At 37.8% G+C, this 17,289-nt stretch overlaps 1 protein-coding gene across 6 annotated transcripts in view; it reads left to right on the forward strand.

Annotated features, from left to right (window-relative positions):
• Nucleotides 1-17,289, forward strand: part of helz (helicase with zinc finger) — a 273,673-nt gene that overhangs the window by 170,469 nt on the left and 85,915 nt on the right. For all 6 annotated transcript variants that reach the window (XM_043715064.1, XM_043715069.1, XM_043715066.1 and 3 more), the window contains one exon: nucleotides 9,362-9,575. In XM_043715064.1, coding sequence (XP_043570999.1) covers nucleotides 9,362-9,575 — 214 coding nt within the window. The remainder of the gene's footprint in view (nucleotides 1-9,361; nucleotides 9,576-17,289) is intronic.

Consider the following 17,289-nt stretch of genomic DNA (forward strand, 5'->3'; position numbering starts at 1 on the left):
CAAGACTTTACCTTACCTGAATTAATGTAGAAGATTATAAGTGGAACAAATTATTGGTTACATGCTGCCATACTGCATTGAAGCAGCTTCACAACTCTATTCACTGTGACAGCAAATATTTGAAGCAAAATTGTTTGTGCAATGGCATTAATTTTTTCGTGTTAGCAACAGTGTCACAGTAAATTTAGATGACCAACAAAGTAAGTAATTCTTAATGTGTGTTGAAATCTCGCTATTGGTCTAATTTATTCTTTGCTTTACTCTCTGTGCCATTTGCACGTATCTGTTACTGAAACTATGCGATTATCTCTGTATGCATATCAGTTGAGGCATTCAATTTTGACAAGTTAGACCTTTCTATCAGAAGTCAAAATGCAAGTAGAATTTTTAACTGAATTGCCTGCTTCTGTTCCTAATTTGTACATTTGGAGATAGACACAAAAGTGAAGTTGAGGCTATAGTCCGATCTGTCAGGATCTTTTCAAATGTCAGCAGGCTCCGTGCAAGCTTTCATTTATATTTATGTTTGGTATTCATTTTGGACAAGCTCCTTATTTTGCACAACCAGAAATTATGAACAGATAGCAGAATCAAGGTTAATAATTATGGTCATCATCTCTGTATTTCTGTCACCTCAGCTCCTGTTTCATCTTGCACTTCTTCCCCTTGACAGCCTAACTCTTTCTTTGTCAATTTGGCTTGTTTTGGATTCCAGGCACGTGACTCATGGCATGACCTCATGTCAGTTTTGGGGTATCTTGTTTTTTTTTGGCGTTCTCAAATTAAGTAGTGAATTTGCATTGAAGTTCCCAGTTGCTCTGTAGGTGCCTGTCTGCTGTGTACCATTGAATCTACCAAACCAGGAGAGCCCAGGTTATACGCCTGATGTACTGAGAAAACCTACTCATGATGTGGATGGACTGGGTTGGACAAGATCAAAAATCACACAACACAGATATTAGTTCAACAGGTTTATTTGGAAACAGCTTCCAGAGCCTCATTCTTCATCCACGTGTTAGCACCAAAAGAAGCAGCTCTGAAAGCTTGTTTTCAAATAAACCTGTTGGACTATAACCTGGTGTTGTGTGATTTTTGACCTTGAACCTATTCAGTTAGGTCCCTGCTACAGTCATAACCATGGTAGATACCATTCCTGTCTTAACTTGTTAAAAGATTCATTATAAGCTGATTGTGAGACTTGCAGCAATATAATTTGGTTGCATATGTTGCTGTGCTAGTTTTTCCCTTTCAACAGCAATTAAGAGTCTCCTTACATGCTGTTGATGGCCTGTCTGGCTGTTTGCCAGGAACCATTGATCGCATTGTGAAAGTTTTCTCTCTTTTCCCAACTGCAAGTTAGTTAAAGCTGTAAAAATTGTTAAACAGAACAAGAGCGTGTGTGTATGTTGCACACATATTATCTAAGTAGTTGAGAGCTGATAGCTCTTGAGCATTGTCTCACTGAATGAATGATCTTCCACTATAGAAGTGCCTTTAATATATTTGCAGCTAATGAATTGCATTTGGAATATAATTTTATTTTTAAGGAAATGAGGCCAGGACTCATTTCTGCCAGGCTCTGAACTTATGGGTACCTGAACAAACCTGAAAATTTTGCGTACCAAGTTCCGAAAGGTCATTATTGTAAACAAATGTTTTTTTTCTGTTTAATCTGTCTGAATATATGCAATGCAAAATTAGGTGGAGGATGGGGTTTATTGAGATTTCAGTTACAGCTTGCATTCCAAACCAAGATACTGCCAAGCTTCTCTTTCATAGCTGAGGCTTGGGTGTTCCAATCCCCTCTATCCTGACAACGAGTAGGCATCCTGAGCATATTTTCAGCAGCTTACCTCCCAAGAGTCTATGGATGGAGTTTAGTCACTTCAGATTGTACAAGATTAAAAGTATGGGCATGACTATAGTGCTAAAGATCTATGATCTTACAAAGGGACAGGATTCTTTCGTTTGGGTGGAGATACCTTTTTAAATAATATTTACATTTCTAATCTGAAAGCTGCTAAATGTTCTTGCTGATTTGGAAGTCAAGATTTATGCACCGGTAAAATGTAATGCTGATGTCAATATAAGTCCAAGAACAAAGGATTTGTCCAAGAATTTACGTGTGTAAATAAGCCTCTGAAGTAATTTTGACGAATAGTCACTCTTGTGTACAGTCCTCTAGTGCAGTTAACTGCATGCTTTGAAAAGATTTATTTGGTTGACTCTCCAGATGACTTTTTGGCCTTTTCCAAAATACGTCTCCCTCTGTTTTAAAACCCAAGGTCAAAAATGATATGTTATGTATATTTATTCCAAATTGGGGGAGAAAAATTCTGTTCTTACTATACCTGTGTTTTTGCTAGCAATTTGGTTCTTGCAGCATCAAAACCTGTGGCTCCTACTTAACCCTATAAATCAGACACATTTAGATTCCATGAGTTTTGATGAGATTAAGAAGTTTTAGTAGTTCATCTGTACTGTTAGAAATGTGTGTCCCAATCCAGTAGTTAACTGAGCTTAAGGTGTTTGAGTAAAGTGGTTTTTGACTGGCTTTACATAGTAATATCTTTAGGTATTTTAATATTCGTGCAGAATGTTAAGAATGGCCTTTTCTCATGCTAACTCAAAAGGTTTGTTGAAGAGTTCATAGTTGCTGCTATTGTTGTCACCATCTTGCAGCTTTTACTGGGAAATGCATCAATGCTACTTCACATCTGCATTTCCCAGTAAGGTTTCTCATCTATTTTTTTATTCTTTTCTTCCTTAGTTAACATAGCTGAGGTGGTTATGCTTGATTTGAACATAAAACTGCCTACATCTCTTTATCTATGACCTCTATGTGAATGCTCATTCGTGACCAAAGGAAAGCATTCATGTGTGTTTTGATGTGGAAATTGAAGTAACTTTCATTTTTTTGTATTTTACCTACATTCCTACAATGCTATTTTAAATTTTTTTCAAACCCATACTTCATTTTCTTGAAATTTTTTGTGGTCTGTGTCCCTTTACCATCACCCCTTCCCTAAATCCGCACTCATTCAATTTTTATTTTGTTGTCTTAAAACCATTAACGTGGCAAATTGAATATAGTTCTAGACAAGCTGCTTTCCATAACCATTCCAGTGGTTCATGTAAGCAAATTTCACTTCAATCAGCAGCAGCGAGTAAAGCTTAAAGCTCAGCTGTCCAAAAATATAAGCATGACTAATACCTTGTATAACTCTGCGAATTGAACCTGAATCTCTAAGCAAGATAATAGGCATTAGTACTGCAAAACGCAACCTCTGAGAAGCACTAAAATGAATGAACAGCTGCTTTAGTAGGGCTTGGTTCAGTCGGCTAGATTTATATCCATTCATGGTCAATGGGCAGAAAACCTAACCCAGTAAATTTATGAAAGATCTGCTTTGGAAGGATGCATTGTAATTTTACTGCACATTGCCTCAGACTCTCTTGTGGCATTTTGTACTCTGTCTACTGTAAGGATAAAGTTTTACATTTTTTTTAAAAGTCATCTGCAAAAGTTGTATTTCTTAATCTCAGAATATCTCAAAGCTATTCACTGCCAATAAAGTGCTTTTAGTGTAATTGATGTTGTAATTTGGAAAAATCCGTCAGCCAGTACACACTGTAAAATATTGTGGACTATGAGATACAACACCAGATAATTTGTTTTTGATCATGTTATTTAAACAGTAAATATTAATCAGGACTCATAGAGCACTCCTTTCCTCTTCAAAAACTGCGATGGATTTTTAAAAAATGTCCATCTGAGAGTTTAGATGCATTCTTCAATTAATGTATCATCTGAACAACAGTATCACTAACGGCGTGCATTTTCAGTTTTGCACTTATCGTTTTACATTATGTGCTAAAGTTTCAGTGAAGCTTGAACTCATTGTCTGCAGGCTGAGACATTGAACTGAAGCCATTGCTTCCAGATGTAGTTCAGGATAAGATTCCAATGCTGTGCTGTTTGTGTCTGTTCCCTAAGAGACGAAACTAACATTTTCAAGGCTACTGACAGTGATTCTGATCAGCATAAGATAATCCAATTTTTCTTCACTTTGGAGTTTGGAAGCAGAAATATTTTACTTTATCACATACAAGTCTATTAATGTACCTTCCTTTTTCAAGTGCATTTTATGAGTACTTCACCCAATTTGCTTCTGTCAAGAGTGAACTATAAAAGACCAAAAATGCCGTTAGTGGGAGTTTTTTTTCCATTTTGATTAATTTAGGTGATGCTCATCAGACAGCAATATTTATCTATAGCCACAGTGTGAAGGTGGTAATGAGTTTTGTCCCTTGAACCACAGCAGTCCTTGTGCTGCTGATTGTTTCCACAAAAATTCTTAATAATGTGACAACATCGAAGTTTGTCCATCAGGACAGTTTGTGAGAAGAATTTGGAGGTTATGGGATTCTCATGAATTTATGCTACTTGTCCTTCACACTAGTGAAGCTCATTGGTCTTGAAGCTATTATCAATCTAACCCGGTAAATTTATGAAAGATCTGCTTTTGAAGGATGCATTGGTAATTTTACTGCACGCTGCCTCAGACTCTCTCATGGCATTTTGTACTTTGGTATCTTGAAGTTATACTGCAGCTGTGGTATCCCAGTGAGGAAGTGAGGATGGAATCCAGCATGAAAGATATTGATTAACTGAATTGTTTTTGCTTAGACTTTTCAATTCTTTATTTAATATTTCACCTATTCAGAAGAGAGTATTCCATTTGATTCCTGATTGGAATCATGCAATGTTTTAATGCCGTTTGTTTTTCTTTTGCATTTGAAGGATTTTTTTTCCCATCCTAAGCTTTAAGAGCCATGTAGATTGAAAGCTCTGGTAACCTGGTTAGACCCCTTCCAGTGCTATTCACTGGTGAGTAGAAAGTGAGGACTGCAGATGCTGGAGATCATAGTCGCTAGTGTGGTGCTGGAAAAGGACAGCAGGTCAGGCCTGATGAAGGGCTTATTCCCGAAATGTCGATTCTCCTTCTCCTCAGATGCTGCCTGACCACCCACTCGACCTATTCACTAGTGAGGCCAACCTTTGGATGACTCGTCTGGCTTCATTTTTCCTTCCTACCCCTTTATCTTATATTCATAACAAAGTTCGCTATGAAGACTACTTAAAACACATTGTCAAGGCAGCTGATTATAGAGCCTCTAAGAATATATTTGTTCGGGTGTTAAGTGTTCCAATGTATTGCCGCACCTATATCTCAGTTAAAGTTTCCAGTTTTTGCTTTATTAATTTTTAAAAAGCAATTTTTTTGTATGTTCAGAAAAAATTCAACCCAAAACCTTTATCTATCACTTTATTACCTCATGGAAGCAACAAAGTTCAATATTCATGAAATTTAAAATGTATTAGAAGTGTTCTGCCTCTGTAGTAATCAAAGCTTTTGCCTCCAGTCAGAAATGTTGTAGATATTTTTAAATGGTAAGAGACTTTCAATCATGTTGATTGAATGAGACATTATTTATAAACAGCTTCCAGCACATATCCAAACCACGGGAAGTGTTAGGGAATGGTAGAAAATGTATGTATTCTTTTTACTACTTCCATTTTCAGTCCTCGTCTGCTTATGTTTGAATGGTGTTGTTAATTTTATCATAATTGAGTATTTACTCATGTTCAAATAGTAGGCATTAAAATAGATTCCGGCTGATCGAAATTATGTATTGGATTAGGAGGTAGATTTTTATTGTGTATAAAAACAGGGAGGTTTTGCTGCAGCTGTGTAGGGTACTGGTGAGGCCATGCCTGGATTACTGTGTACGGTTTTGGTCTCCTCACGTTAGAAAGGACATACTAGCACTGGAGGGTGTGCAGAGGAGGTTCACTAGGTTGATTCCGGAGTTGAGGATTGGCTTATGCGGAGAGATTGAGTAGACTGGGACTAGTCATATTGGAATTTAGAAGAATATGGGAGGATCTTACAGAAACACAAAATTATGAAGGGAATAGATAAGATGGAAGTAGGAAGGTTGTTCCCACTGATGGAACTAGAGGATATAGCCTCAAAATAAGGGATAGCAGATTTAGGATTGAGCTGAGGAGGACCTTCTCTTAAAGCATTGTGATTCTGTGCAATTCTGTGCCTGCTGAAGCAGTTGAGGCTACCCCGTTGAATGTTTTAAATGCAAATATAGATTTTTGAACAGTAAAGTATTTAAGGATGACAGCGAGTGGGCAGGTAAGTAGAACTGAGTCCACGAAAAAGATCAGTCTAGATTAGAGTGGTGCTGGAAAAGCACTTGGTGCTTGAGGGGCCAGATGGCCTATTCTTGCTCCTATTTCTTAAGTTCTTATGTTCTTAAGTAAAAATTGGCAAGTGTACAAAGACTAGACTTCCATTCTACCTTTCACCAGCTGACTTATCTAGAATTAAACTTTAATAGCCTATCCAGTGTATGTTTGTTGGCAACCAACTTTGGAGTCATTGCCATTGAGCCTCATCCTAATTGTGTTTGAAGACCACATATTCATATTCATTAGTTTCTATTATCACCATCATCGAACCAGGTGGAAGGAATTTATTCTATCATTGAAGAGCTATCCAATTACACCATTTCCCCCTGTTATCCAATTAGCCCCAGTCTTCTGTCATCCAATTAGTCTCATTCCCCTGTTCCTTCAACATGGCACTTCAAATTTGTTGTTTTAATATGTAACACTTCAACCAGTTGCAGATCTCCTATTGCCAATCTGCATGAGATCAGCAGCCCCAAACTACAGATATTCATTGAACTACTGAGGAAAAAAGCACCTCTTGAGATTGATTATTTTATCATTTTACATGGGTTCACTTCATTGGAGGGAAATTTAAAATGTATATTCCATGAATTGACATTGGTTCATAAGTACAAAATGAATTGAAATGCTGACAAAAGACGTCCCACCAAGCTGTATCAGTTCAGGGCTTTCAGTTTGAAATGCTGCCAGTAATATGTATAGATATTAGAAATTCTTGGAATAAAACTTTTCAGCAGCAGTTGGTATTTTCTTTGGGAATAGTATATTCACGGAATGATTTTGCCTTGAAGTTATGTGGAAATAATTATTTGTGCTGTTCTCCAATTTGAGGCCTATTACGATTCTTTTGTTTAAGCTTGGTGATTCTTTTCCTCTTTCCTTTGTAATTTACTTTGATCTGCTCATACTCCACAAACTATTTGAAGTCAGACCGATAATCTGTTTTTAAGCTTTCAGCATTATTCCTACAAAATTGTTTTACATGTCCTAGAGCAACTTGTTTTGTTTCCTGTAACTCTTCCAGTTGCCATATGGTGGCTGAGGTTGGGAATTTGATACAGGTGAACCTCCAAGCACAAATCTTTGCCATGTTACTGATTGATAGAGCAATAGTACATACCAGTATTAATTCAATGCTTGTTATAAAACAATTTATACATGATTACCTTGCCCTCATGCCAAACTCTTTCATTGGTGCAAAGGCTTAAAATTATTATTGAAATGCATTCATCAGTAATTATGAAATCTCCCAAGGCCTTAGTTATTAATAAATCTATTGCACGTCATCTTCCACCACTCACTCAAAAGTTTTTTTTCTGTACAATTGACACAACTTTCAACAAATACAGAACAGCATTTTAACACTATTTTGTTTGAAAATATTATTCCTGTATTATGGTGCTTTACCTTTATTAGCAAACTTCATCCCATTCTTTCTTTATCTATTTCAGAATAGACTTGTGACGTGTATTTTGCCTCCTTTCCAGTTGCTATACAACATTGAGTGTGATTTCTGTATTTTTACAGAATTTACTTTAAATGACAAGTTTTTTGACAAGGTTCCCCGTGGGAGACTGGTTAGCAAGGTTAGATCTCATGGAATATGGAGAGAACTAACCATTTGGAGACAGAACTGGCTCTCAAAGATAGAAGGTAGAGGGTGGTGGTGGAGTGTTTTTCAGACTGGAGGCCTGTGACCAGTGGAGTGCCACAAGGATCGGGGCTTGGTCCCCTACTTTTCTTCACTTATATAAATGATTTGGATGTGAGCATAATAGGTATGTTTAGTAAGTTTGCAGATGACACCAAAATTGGAGGTGTAGTGGACAGCGAAGAAGGTTACCTCAGAGTACAACGGGATCTTGATCAGATGGGCCAATGAGCTGAGGAATGGCAGATGGAGTTTAAATCACATAAATGCGAGGTGCTGCATCTTGGGAAAGCAAATCTTAACAGGACCTACCCATTTAATTTTAAGGTCCTAGGGAGTGTTGCTGAACAAAGAGACCTTGGAGTGCAGGTTCATAGCTCCTTGAAAGTAGAATCGAAGATAGATAGGATAGTGAAGAAGGCGTTTGGTATGTTTTCCTTTATTGGTCAGAGTATTGAGTACAGGCGTTGGGAGGTCATGTTGAGGCTGTACAGGACTTTGGTTAGGCCACTTTTGAATATTGTGTGGAGTTCTGATCTCCTTCCTATCAGAAGAATGTTGTGAAACTTGAAAGGGTTCATAAAAGATTTACAACGATGTTGCTAGGTTTGGAGAATTTCAACTATAGGGAAAGGTTGAATAGGCTAGGGCTGTCTTCCCTGGGGTGACGGAGGCTGAGGAGTGACCTTATAGAGGTTTATAAATCATGAGGGGCATGGATATGATAAATAGACAAAGTCTTTTCCCTGGGGCGGAGGAGTCCAGAACCAGAACACATAGGTTTAGAGTGCGAGGGGAAATATATAAAAGAGACCTAAGGGGCAATGTTTACATGCATAGGATGGTGCGTGTATGGAATGAGCTGCCAGAGGAAGTGGTGGAGGCCGGTACAATTGCAACATTTAAAAGGCATCTGGATGGGTATATGAATAGGAAGGGTTTGGAGGGATATGGGCCAGGTGCTGGCAAGTGGGACTAGACTAGGTTGGGATATCTGGTCTGCATGTATGAATTGGACCAAAGGATCTGTTTCCATGCTATACACCACTATGACTCTAATTGCTAATATGTATACATATTACTGGCAGTATTTCAAACTGAAAGCCCTGAAATGATACAGTTTGGTGGGAGGTGGTTTGTTAGCATTTCAATTTATTTTATATTTCTGAACCACTGTCAATTGATGCAATATACATTTTAAATTTCCCTCCAATGAAGTGAAACCATATAAAATTCTAAAATCAATCTCAAGAGGTATTGTTTTCCTCAGTAGTTGTATGTATTTTACACCTGTATTGTTTTATGAAAGGCTTCTTGTTTGTGTGCCTGTACGAATTTAACTTTCTATACCTGGTTTAAAAATGCATTTCTTGATAATCTGAGCTGTTGCAAGTTGAGGCTGAACTTCATTTTAATCTCCCTCTTGCTGTCTCTTCAAGGAAATTCTGGGAAAGCTTCATTGATATCTGTCACGAGAACAACAGTCTCCATGGCATCACATTTGAGCAAATCAAGGCACAGCTGGAGGCACTTGAGTTGAAGAAGACATATGTCCTTAATCCTCTAGCTCCAGAATTCATCCCAAGAGCTCTCCGACTTCAGCAGCCAGCAAATCCTAACAAACAACAACAGCAGCAGCCATCTCCACCTAAGGTACAGTAACCCTTTCTAAAAATGTTTCTTCTTGACTTCTGAGTTCAAGCTAAGAGTACACATTCTATTTAAATGCTTGCTTAAATTGAAACCGCTGATATCTGTAAACGTATTTGAATTCCTAGTGACACAGACTGATATGTAATGTCACAATGTGACAGCATACAGCTTCTTTCCACATACATGGTTTAGCAATTTTCCTATCCCAACCCTCCAAATGAGATATTTTCCTAGAGGCAGAAGAAAGTGGAGGCCATGTCAGTTCAACCATCACGTAATAATCAATTCTAAAGGAGAAAGTTGGTTTTTTTTAAGTAAACGTGATTGGAAATGAACTAACTAGCTATAATGAGCACATCTTATCAATAAAGAATATTTAAATTTGATTTGGCTGAACTTCCATGGACATAGAATACAATTTTGCAAGTTCTTTGTGTCTGCTGCCACAAACCTATCACAATTCTGATAGCCTGAGCTTTTCATTTCTAATAACTTTTTCTGTCCAAACTCTCCTGGCTTAGAATTTGTATAGCCATGAACTAAAAACTTGATTCTCTTACTCCCGAAAACTCCTCTCCCTTCTGAACTGAGACCTCAAACTTGTGTTATGACACTGAAGCTAAACTAATGGCTTTCTGGTCTATTGTAAATTCCACTGTACAAGCATTCCATCCATTTAACATTGGCTTTGTTCTTCCAAGCGTTTGACTACAGTCAGATGCCTTCTCAATTGATGCAGTTAGCTTACTATTCCAAATGACTTTCAAATCTGTTTCATAAGAGAACTTCACAGAATTGACCCAAATTCTTCTGTCTCTATTTAAAATCTAAATACCATATATAACTTTCATCACAATGCAAGTCATTGTTTATGCATAAAGGCTTACTTAAAGATTTTCTAGTACCAATAATACCAAGAGAGTATTAACAATCCAGAGAAATGACACTACTGACTTTCATATAAAATGCTTAAAATTGAATAATGCAATACAGTTTACTTTGCATCTTTTAGCTGATTGTAGATGCATCTTTGAAATCACTCCAAATATTTATGAATCTCACTAGTTATTTTTAACTCATCATGATGCTTTCTTCTCTTTCTGTCTTGAGCTATTAAAATTTAATTGACTAAACAGGATTTTACAGCGATGTAAGTTTGGGCCCTTTAGATTAAGTTTTAACTGTTGAGAAGATGCATTGTTTTGCAGTTATGATATCTGGATTTGTTAGCATGGCACTGTAGGCAACTGAGAATTCACACATTGTTCACCTTATCCATGTTGTGACTGTTGAAGTATGAGGCTGCAAACTCAATTGATTTACTCTAATACAGAGTTAATCAAAGTAATATTCAGGACAGCGCAAGCCTGGTAGTATTATTGTTAGACAATTAATGCTGCGACCCAGTTAAATTCTGGTGACCCAGGTTTGAATCCTGCCATTGCATATGGTGGACATTGAATTCAATAAAAATCTGGACTCAAATGTTATGATGACCATGAAACCATTGTCAATTGTCAGAAAAATCCTTCTGGCTCATAAGTGGGAAAGAAACTGCCACCTTTACCTGATGAGGCCTACATGTGACCGCAGAACCACAACAATGTGGTTGATTCTTAACTGCCATCTCTGTAATTAGGTCAATAAATGCTGGCGATCCCTCATCCCTGAATGAATTTTTAAAAAGGAAAAACCGAATTATGTAAATTTCAAGTGAGATTAAAGCAAAAAAACTCTTGGGTTTCTGGCAGCATCTGTTGACAGGTTTCTGACTCAATAGCTTCTAAGGACCAGTATATTTGATTCTATGCATTACAGCAATAACTATATTTCAAAATTACTTAAATGACTAAGGAACTTTGGGACATACTAAGTTAATGAAAAGCACTATACATCCACAAGTCTTTTCATTTTATTTATTCTTTTTCTTATTTTGGAGAAGACATTTAATCTGCTAACATTTAAACCTTAACATTGGTTCATTCAACTGTTTGCATGGTGGCATGTACATCGAAACTGTTATAAGAATCCAACGAGGGCTGTTGAAACTATGCTTCTGGAGCTTTATTGAACTCTTAGGTTGCCTGGCAAATTTGTACTTTCATTCTTCACTGCTTTGTTCTATTTTTAATCTCTTAAGCCTGGAGGTTTACACAAAGCTATTGAGTTCATTAGCTGAACTATGTGTAAGCAGTGGTTTGGCCTCAACTCTGTTAACAATATCACTTCAATCTCCAAAATCCTTTTAAATTCAACAGTTAATTTAAAACATCAGTTCAGTTATCCGAATTCTTTCCTTGGATATTTTTAGTTTTTTGTCCGTTCCATACACACTTCACATTCGCCTTAGCAGAAGCCTTTGAACAGTGAGCATCACTTCCTTATTTGCTTGCTGCACCATGTCACTTCAAGATCAGCTTCTTCCAGTTTTTTGATGTGGTTTAGTGGCCACAGGATTTATGATGTGAATTGTGTTTCTTGTTAACCTCTGTGACCAACTTTGTTCTTAATCATGGTTCTGTTCACTGCCTTACTGTGCTTCAGGGTCCAGTGTTTTGAAATTTATCTTTTCCAGACTTGCACCCTTTTTCTCCTATAGATGGTGACTCATTCAATGGTTATTAAACATCTGCTGGTCACCTGTTCAACTCATGATTCTATCAGAAAATGTTTTATTCCTTTATTAGATCTATAAATATAAGACAGTCACTTATAAATCCGGTAAGAACTTCAGAGGTCATTTCTTTACCTAGTGAGTGGTGAGAATGTGATACTTGCTGCCACAGGGACTAGCCGTGAATAAGATTAATGAGAGGCTAAGTACGTGAGGGATCTAGGTATGTAAGGTCAGCAGGTGAATGAAGTGGGATGGGGGGAGTCTCATATGGGTTATCAAAAAAAACACAGACCAGTTGTAGCAATGGTCTGTTTCAATACTGAGGTTTTATATAACAGTTGGAGCTTACAACAGAGTCAGGTGGAAATCCAGATTGGTGACTGAGTAATTACTCAAGACAGAAAAACACAATACCCCAACCCCAAACATTGTGGGGAGGGCCAGTTTTACACAGACGTTGTCTTTGCTGAGATCAATTAATGCAGTATATTCAGTTCCTGAGAGCAAATCCAACATATACAAACTGAAAAATATCATTCCTATAATTGGTAGGTTTGTAGATCATTTATGCCAGTATATCAAATGATGGTTGTTGAAGTTGATGGCCATCTAGAAGGAACAACAATTTTAAACCCTAAAGCTCTGGATTCTAATGTTCTAAACATTAGGACTAAATATTCTAACTTTTAGAATGTAAACTTTAATGTCCACGTGTATGATTGTCTTGAGTTTTCCTTCAATTAAGATGTGTCTCCTCTGTTACACTTGTTGCTTTCAACAGTCTTAATGAATAATTTTTATTTATTCAACAAGCAAAATACTATTTCTTCTATTTCTTTGGTCATCTATTTAAAAAATTAAAAGCTTTTTTAAAACTTTATAGCACAACCAGGACTTGCTAACAATAATCTGCATAATCAACATGTTTCATGAAAGAGTTGGAATTAGAGGCGATTAGGAAAGGTGACCTAACATTGTTAGGGGTGTTTGAAGTTGGAGATTGATTTAAAGCAGTAAAATAAAGACACAATAGGTCAAAGTTGCAAGAACAAAGGATTGATTGGAATGTACAATGTAAGTTATAAAATCCATAAGAGTGGAAGAGGGAAGCCAAATCTGGGAATAGAAATAAGAGTTGGTGGCAAATGAGGAGGCTACATTCTCCTCTTAAAAGTTATTTGCAGAGGTAAATGTGAAGGGCATGTGGGATGAATGAATGGGTGATTTTTATTGTCACATGTATGTTATAGTGTGAAATACAAAACGTGGAGAAAACCTTTCATTCGACATCATGACCTTGTGCCATTTTGATGGATTTAAGAATAAGAGGAAAATGAAAAGAGAAGTCCATCCACGTTTGAGTTCTGAGCCGGCTCAGAGCCACCACCGCTTCGCCTCTGTCTATGCTGGGTATCACTGTTGCCTCACAGCGCCAGGGAATCTGGTTCGATTCCTGCCTCAGGCGACTGTCTGTGTGGCGTTTGCACATTCTCCCTGTGTCTGCGTGGGTTTCCTTCAGGTGCTCCAGTTTCCTCCCACAGTCCAAAGATGTGCAGGTTAGGGTGATTTGGCCATAGGAAATTGCCAGTAGTGTTAGGTGCATTTGTCAGGGGTAAATATTGGGTGGGGGAATGGGTCTGGGTGGGTTACTCTTCAGAGGGTCGGTGTGGGCTTGTTGGGCCGAAGGGCCTGTTTCCACACTGTAGGAAATCAAACCTAATCTGCGCTGGACCGAACTATTGTCAAAGTCACCAATCCTCAGATGCCATGTTTTGCCACTGGACCAATTCACCTCTGCTGCTGCCCGCACTAAACACACCAAAGTCTGAGTTGCATCTCTCACCGCAATCCACCTTGTCAATGTCTCCGAGATGCACTTCTGCCACTGCCAGAACCAACCAACAGTGAAGTCACCGATCCTCAGGTGCCATCTTTCACCAGTGGGCTACATCACAAACATTGCCGCTGCTGATGTAACAGCAGCTGACTCCGGGGTCCAGGGCTTGTTCTCTTTATGTTGGACTCGCCAAACCAAAACATCCAAGGAAAAGATTCAGATGGGAAGCCATTGGAGGTCAGCAAAAGCCACTTTGATTGGCGAAGCAGAATGTGGACAAGAGAATTCTGTCTGAACGTTTGCATAATATGAAGCTTCAGGTGACAATAAGGAGAACATTGAGAATTGAACCAGGAGCTGGTGAAAGCATAGATTAGGACTTTTGGCATAAGTGATGATGGCAAGCATATTCCAATTTCTTGAGTCTCAATTGCAAAATTTCAGTTGTGTAGTCTTCAGCACTTTGAAAATTCAGCCATTATTAATTTCATTCAGAAATCTGAGTTTAAGATTGCCTATCAATTTTATTTCACCTTGAGCACTGCCAAACCTTTATTGCATTGGTGTTCTTTTTCAAACACGTCTGTTAGATATTTGCCTTGGGGTTTGTATCATATGAAAAAGGGAATGATTTTACAGCCTTTTCTGTTACCAGTGTTATCATCCTCTTGAATTGATTCAGCTTTGAAGAATGGAAACCTACATGACAGGTTCTGATGGAAAGATTTCTTTTTTTTACACTTGTATTAAACTTATTATTAATCTGACTTCAGGAAGGAAAATATCAAATGAACAAAGTAATTCTTACACTCTGGTAATTGAACAGATGTGTCTTTTAGGAGCTCAAAAATAGTAATTTTATCTATGTTGTCTTCTACATTGAGTTGCACCATATACAGCTAAATGAAGCATGCTGTTTTAAAATAATAAACATGTGGTCATATTGTATATTGGAGGGTTTGTACTCACTAAGTTAGTGATTTGTTTAAGATATCGATGTGTTTTTCCTTTGAGTGATTGCTGAGTTCCAAAAACGTGAACTGAATTTTAAAAAGTTCCTTCAGTGCACTTAAGGACATTTTAGACTCTCTAAATTTGTAGCTAAGAGAATAAAGTTGTCTGAAACATCCTTTCTGGATAATGCCACTGAGATTACCCTTAACTTCCACGTCTACTACATTTCAAAGCTTTTACAAATCCAAACATCCATAATTGTGCTCCTGTTTCAGTTGCTGTGTACTACATAGTTATTCACGTTAAAAATGATTAACATGTGAATGCTTCTGTCACACTGGTCTTTAGCTGATCTTTATCTGCAAAGATGAAATGTTATCCAACTTGGCCCTGAATCAGATGGTCACTGGGTTCTCGGGCAGTCTACCACATAGCTAACTCCAGGAAAGAAATGAATATTTTGAGAACAGAAAGTGCTTTTGATATGTTGCAGAATACACTGTCATGCTTTGTGTCACTTCTTTGCAGAGCTTTGTTTGTCTCTTCCAATGAAGTAATCATTGAGTCACTTCCATATAGATTTCTTTCTTGGCAAACACTGACGGATTTAGGATTGACAAAGGATATTAGTTCTGACAGAGGCACTGTTTTGCCCACTGATGCTACAAATACTTCAAATTTAAGGTTGGTCTTTTGTTGTTTGAGGTAAACCTTTATTAACTGAGAGAAGTTCCTTTTTTCCAAAATCAGTAAAGCCAGATGTGCTATATCATAATACATTGCAACTAGCAGGAATTGTGTTTCTACTTCAATTCATTCAGTCAGTGACTGTACTCTGTGGTAGTTTACCCTTAGCAAATTCATCTTTTCTATCTGCCATTGCTTGCAAAGCAGACTTCATTTTGGTTATTACTAAGAATGTTTGTATCTCCATTGCTTTGCAAGGCCCAGTGCATAGCCAGACAAATAACAGTTTGTAAATTCTTGCTGGTGCAATATTATGGGACAACCCACACATCTTTAACGATTAATTCCTATAATAAAATTAATTTCAATACCTACAGCTCCACTTTGTTGCTGTTATTGCATCAGTCTGTCTGTCTATTACTCTTCATTGGTGCTAAAATCATATTATACATAATCTCACTCCTCCTTCCTGCTGTTAATCTCCCAAGCACTTTATCAAAAGGCTTGCAGAAGTTGAAGTAGATTACATCGACGTACCTCTTTGAAAATTCAATCAATTTGATCGGAATGAGCTCACCTTAATAAAACCATGCTGACTGTTCTTAATCGATCACCAGCTTTCCATGTGCAGATCAATTGTATTCCTCGCAATTGCTTTCGACAGTTTCCACACCACTGAGGTTAGACTGACTGGACTATAGTTTGCTGGTTTATTCCTTGCTCCCATCTTGAATAATGGTACCACGTTGACTGTCCTCCAGTCATCTGACACCTCTCATATGGCCAGAGAGGAATTCAGAATTATTGCCAGCATTCCTGTTATTTCCTCTGTTGCCTCACTTAACAGTCTGTGATCTATTTCATCTGGCCCAAGATGTTTACTACTCAGAACTTCCTCTCTGTCTATGCTAACTTCTTTAAGTGTATCACAATCCTCCTTCCTGATTTCTTTACCTACGTCACCCCTCTTGCCAATGAACACTGATACAAACTATTCATTTAGAGCTCAAACTTCATCTAAATGTTTAATTTCAATAGTTGGAACTGAAACTTGAAATTCAAGCTGCAACATGATATATACTTGGGTGTTTCTAGCTGTTTTTCTAATCAGCCTGTTCAGAGATGTTGTGACGCACTTTTGAAGCGTGTAGGACTTGAACCCAGGACTCCTGGTCAAGTAGGGATGCTATAACTGCATCACAAGAGCCTAACTTGGCTGACAGCTGTTGATTGGATGGAGACTGTCAGCTCATCCCTCAACTGTTCATACTGATGCCAAGAGTTAGGAAATGGACAAGGACGAGGAGCTTGTGATAATGGATTCTTGACAGCTTTGATAGGTTACGGGGGTCAGTTAGCTTGGTTGGCAGCTCGGCCAGTTTGCAATGCAGAGTGATGTCAACAACATAAGTTCAGTACCCACACCAACTGAAGTTACCATGAGGGACTCTCCTTCTCCACTCTCCCCTTATCCAGTAGTCATCTCTCTCAGAGAGCAGCCATAGCCGTAGGTTATGATTTAGGAGTAGGAGGAAAACTCATAGCCTATAGGAAGGATGTTGTGAAACATGAAAGTGTTCAGAAAAGACTTACAAGGCTTTTGCCAGTGTGGGAGGGTT

Source organism: Chiloscyllium plagiosum, chromosome 24, assembly GCF_004010195.1.
Source record: "Chiloscyllium plagiosum isolate BGI_BamShark_2017 chromosome 24, ASM401019v2, whole genome shotgun sequence".
NCBI lineage: Eukaryota > Metazoa > Chordata > Chondrichthyes > Orectolobiformes > Hemiscylliidae > Chiloscyllium > Chiloscyllium plagiosum.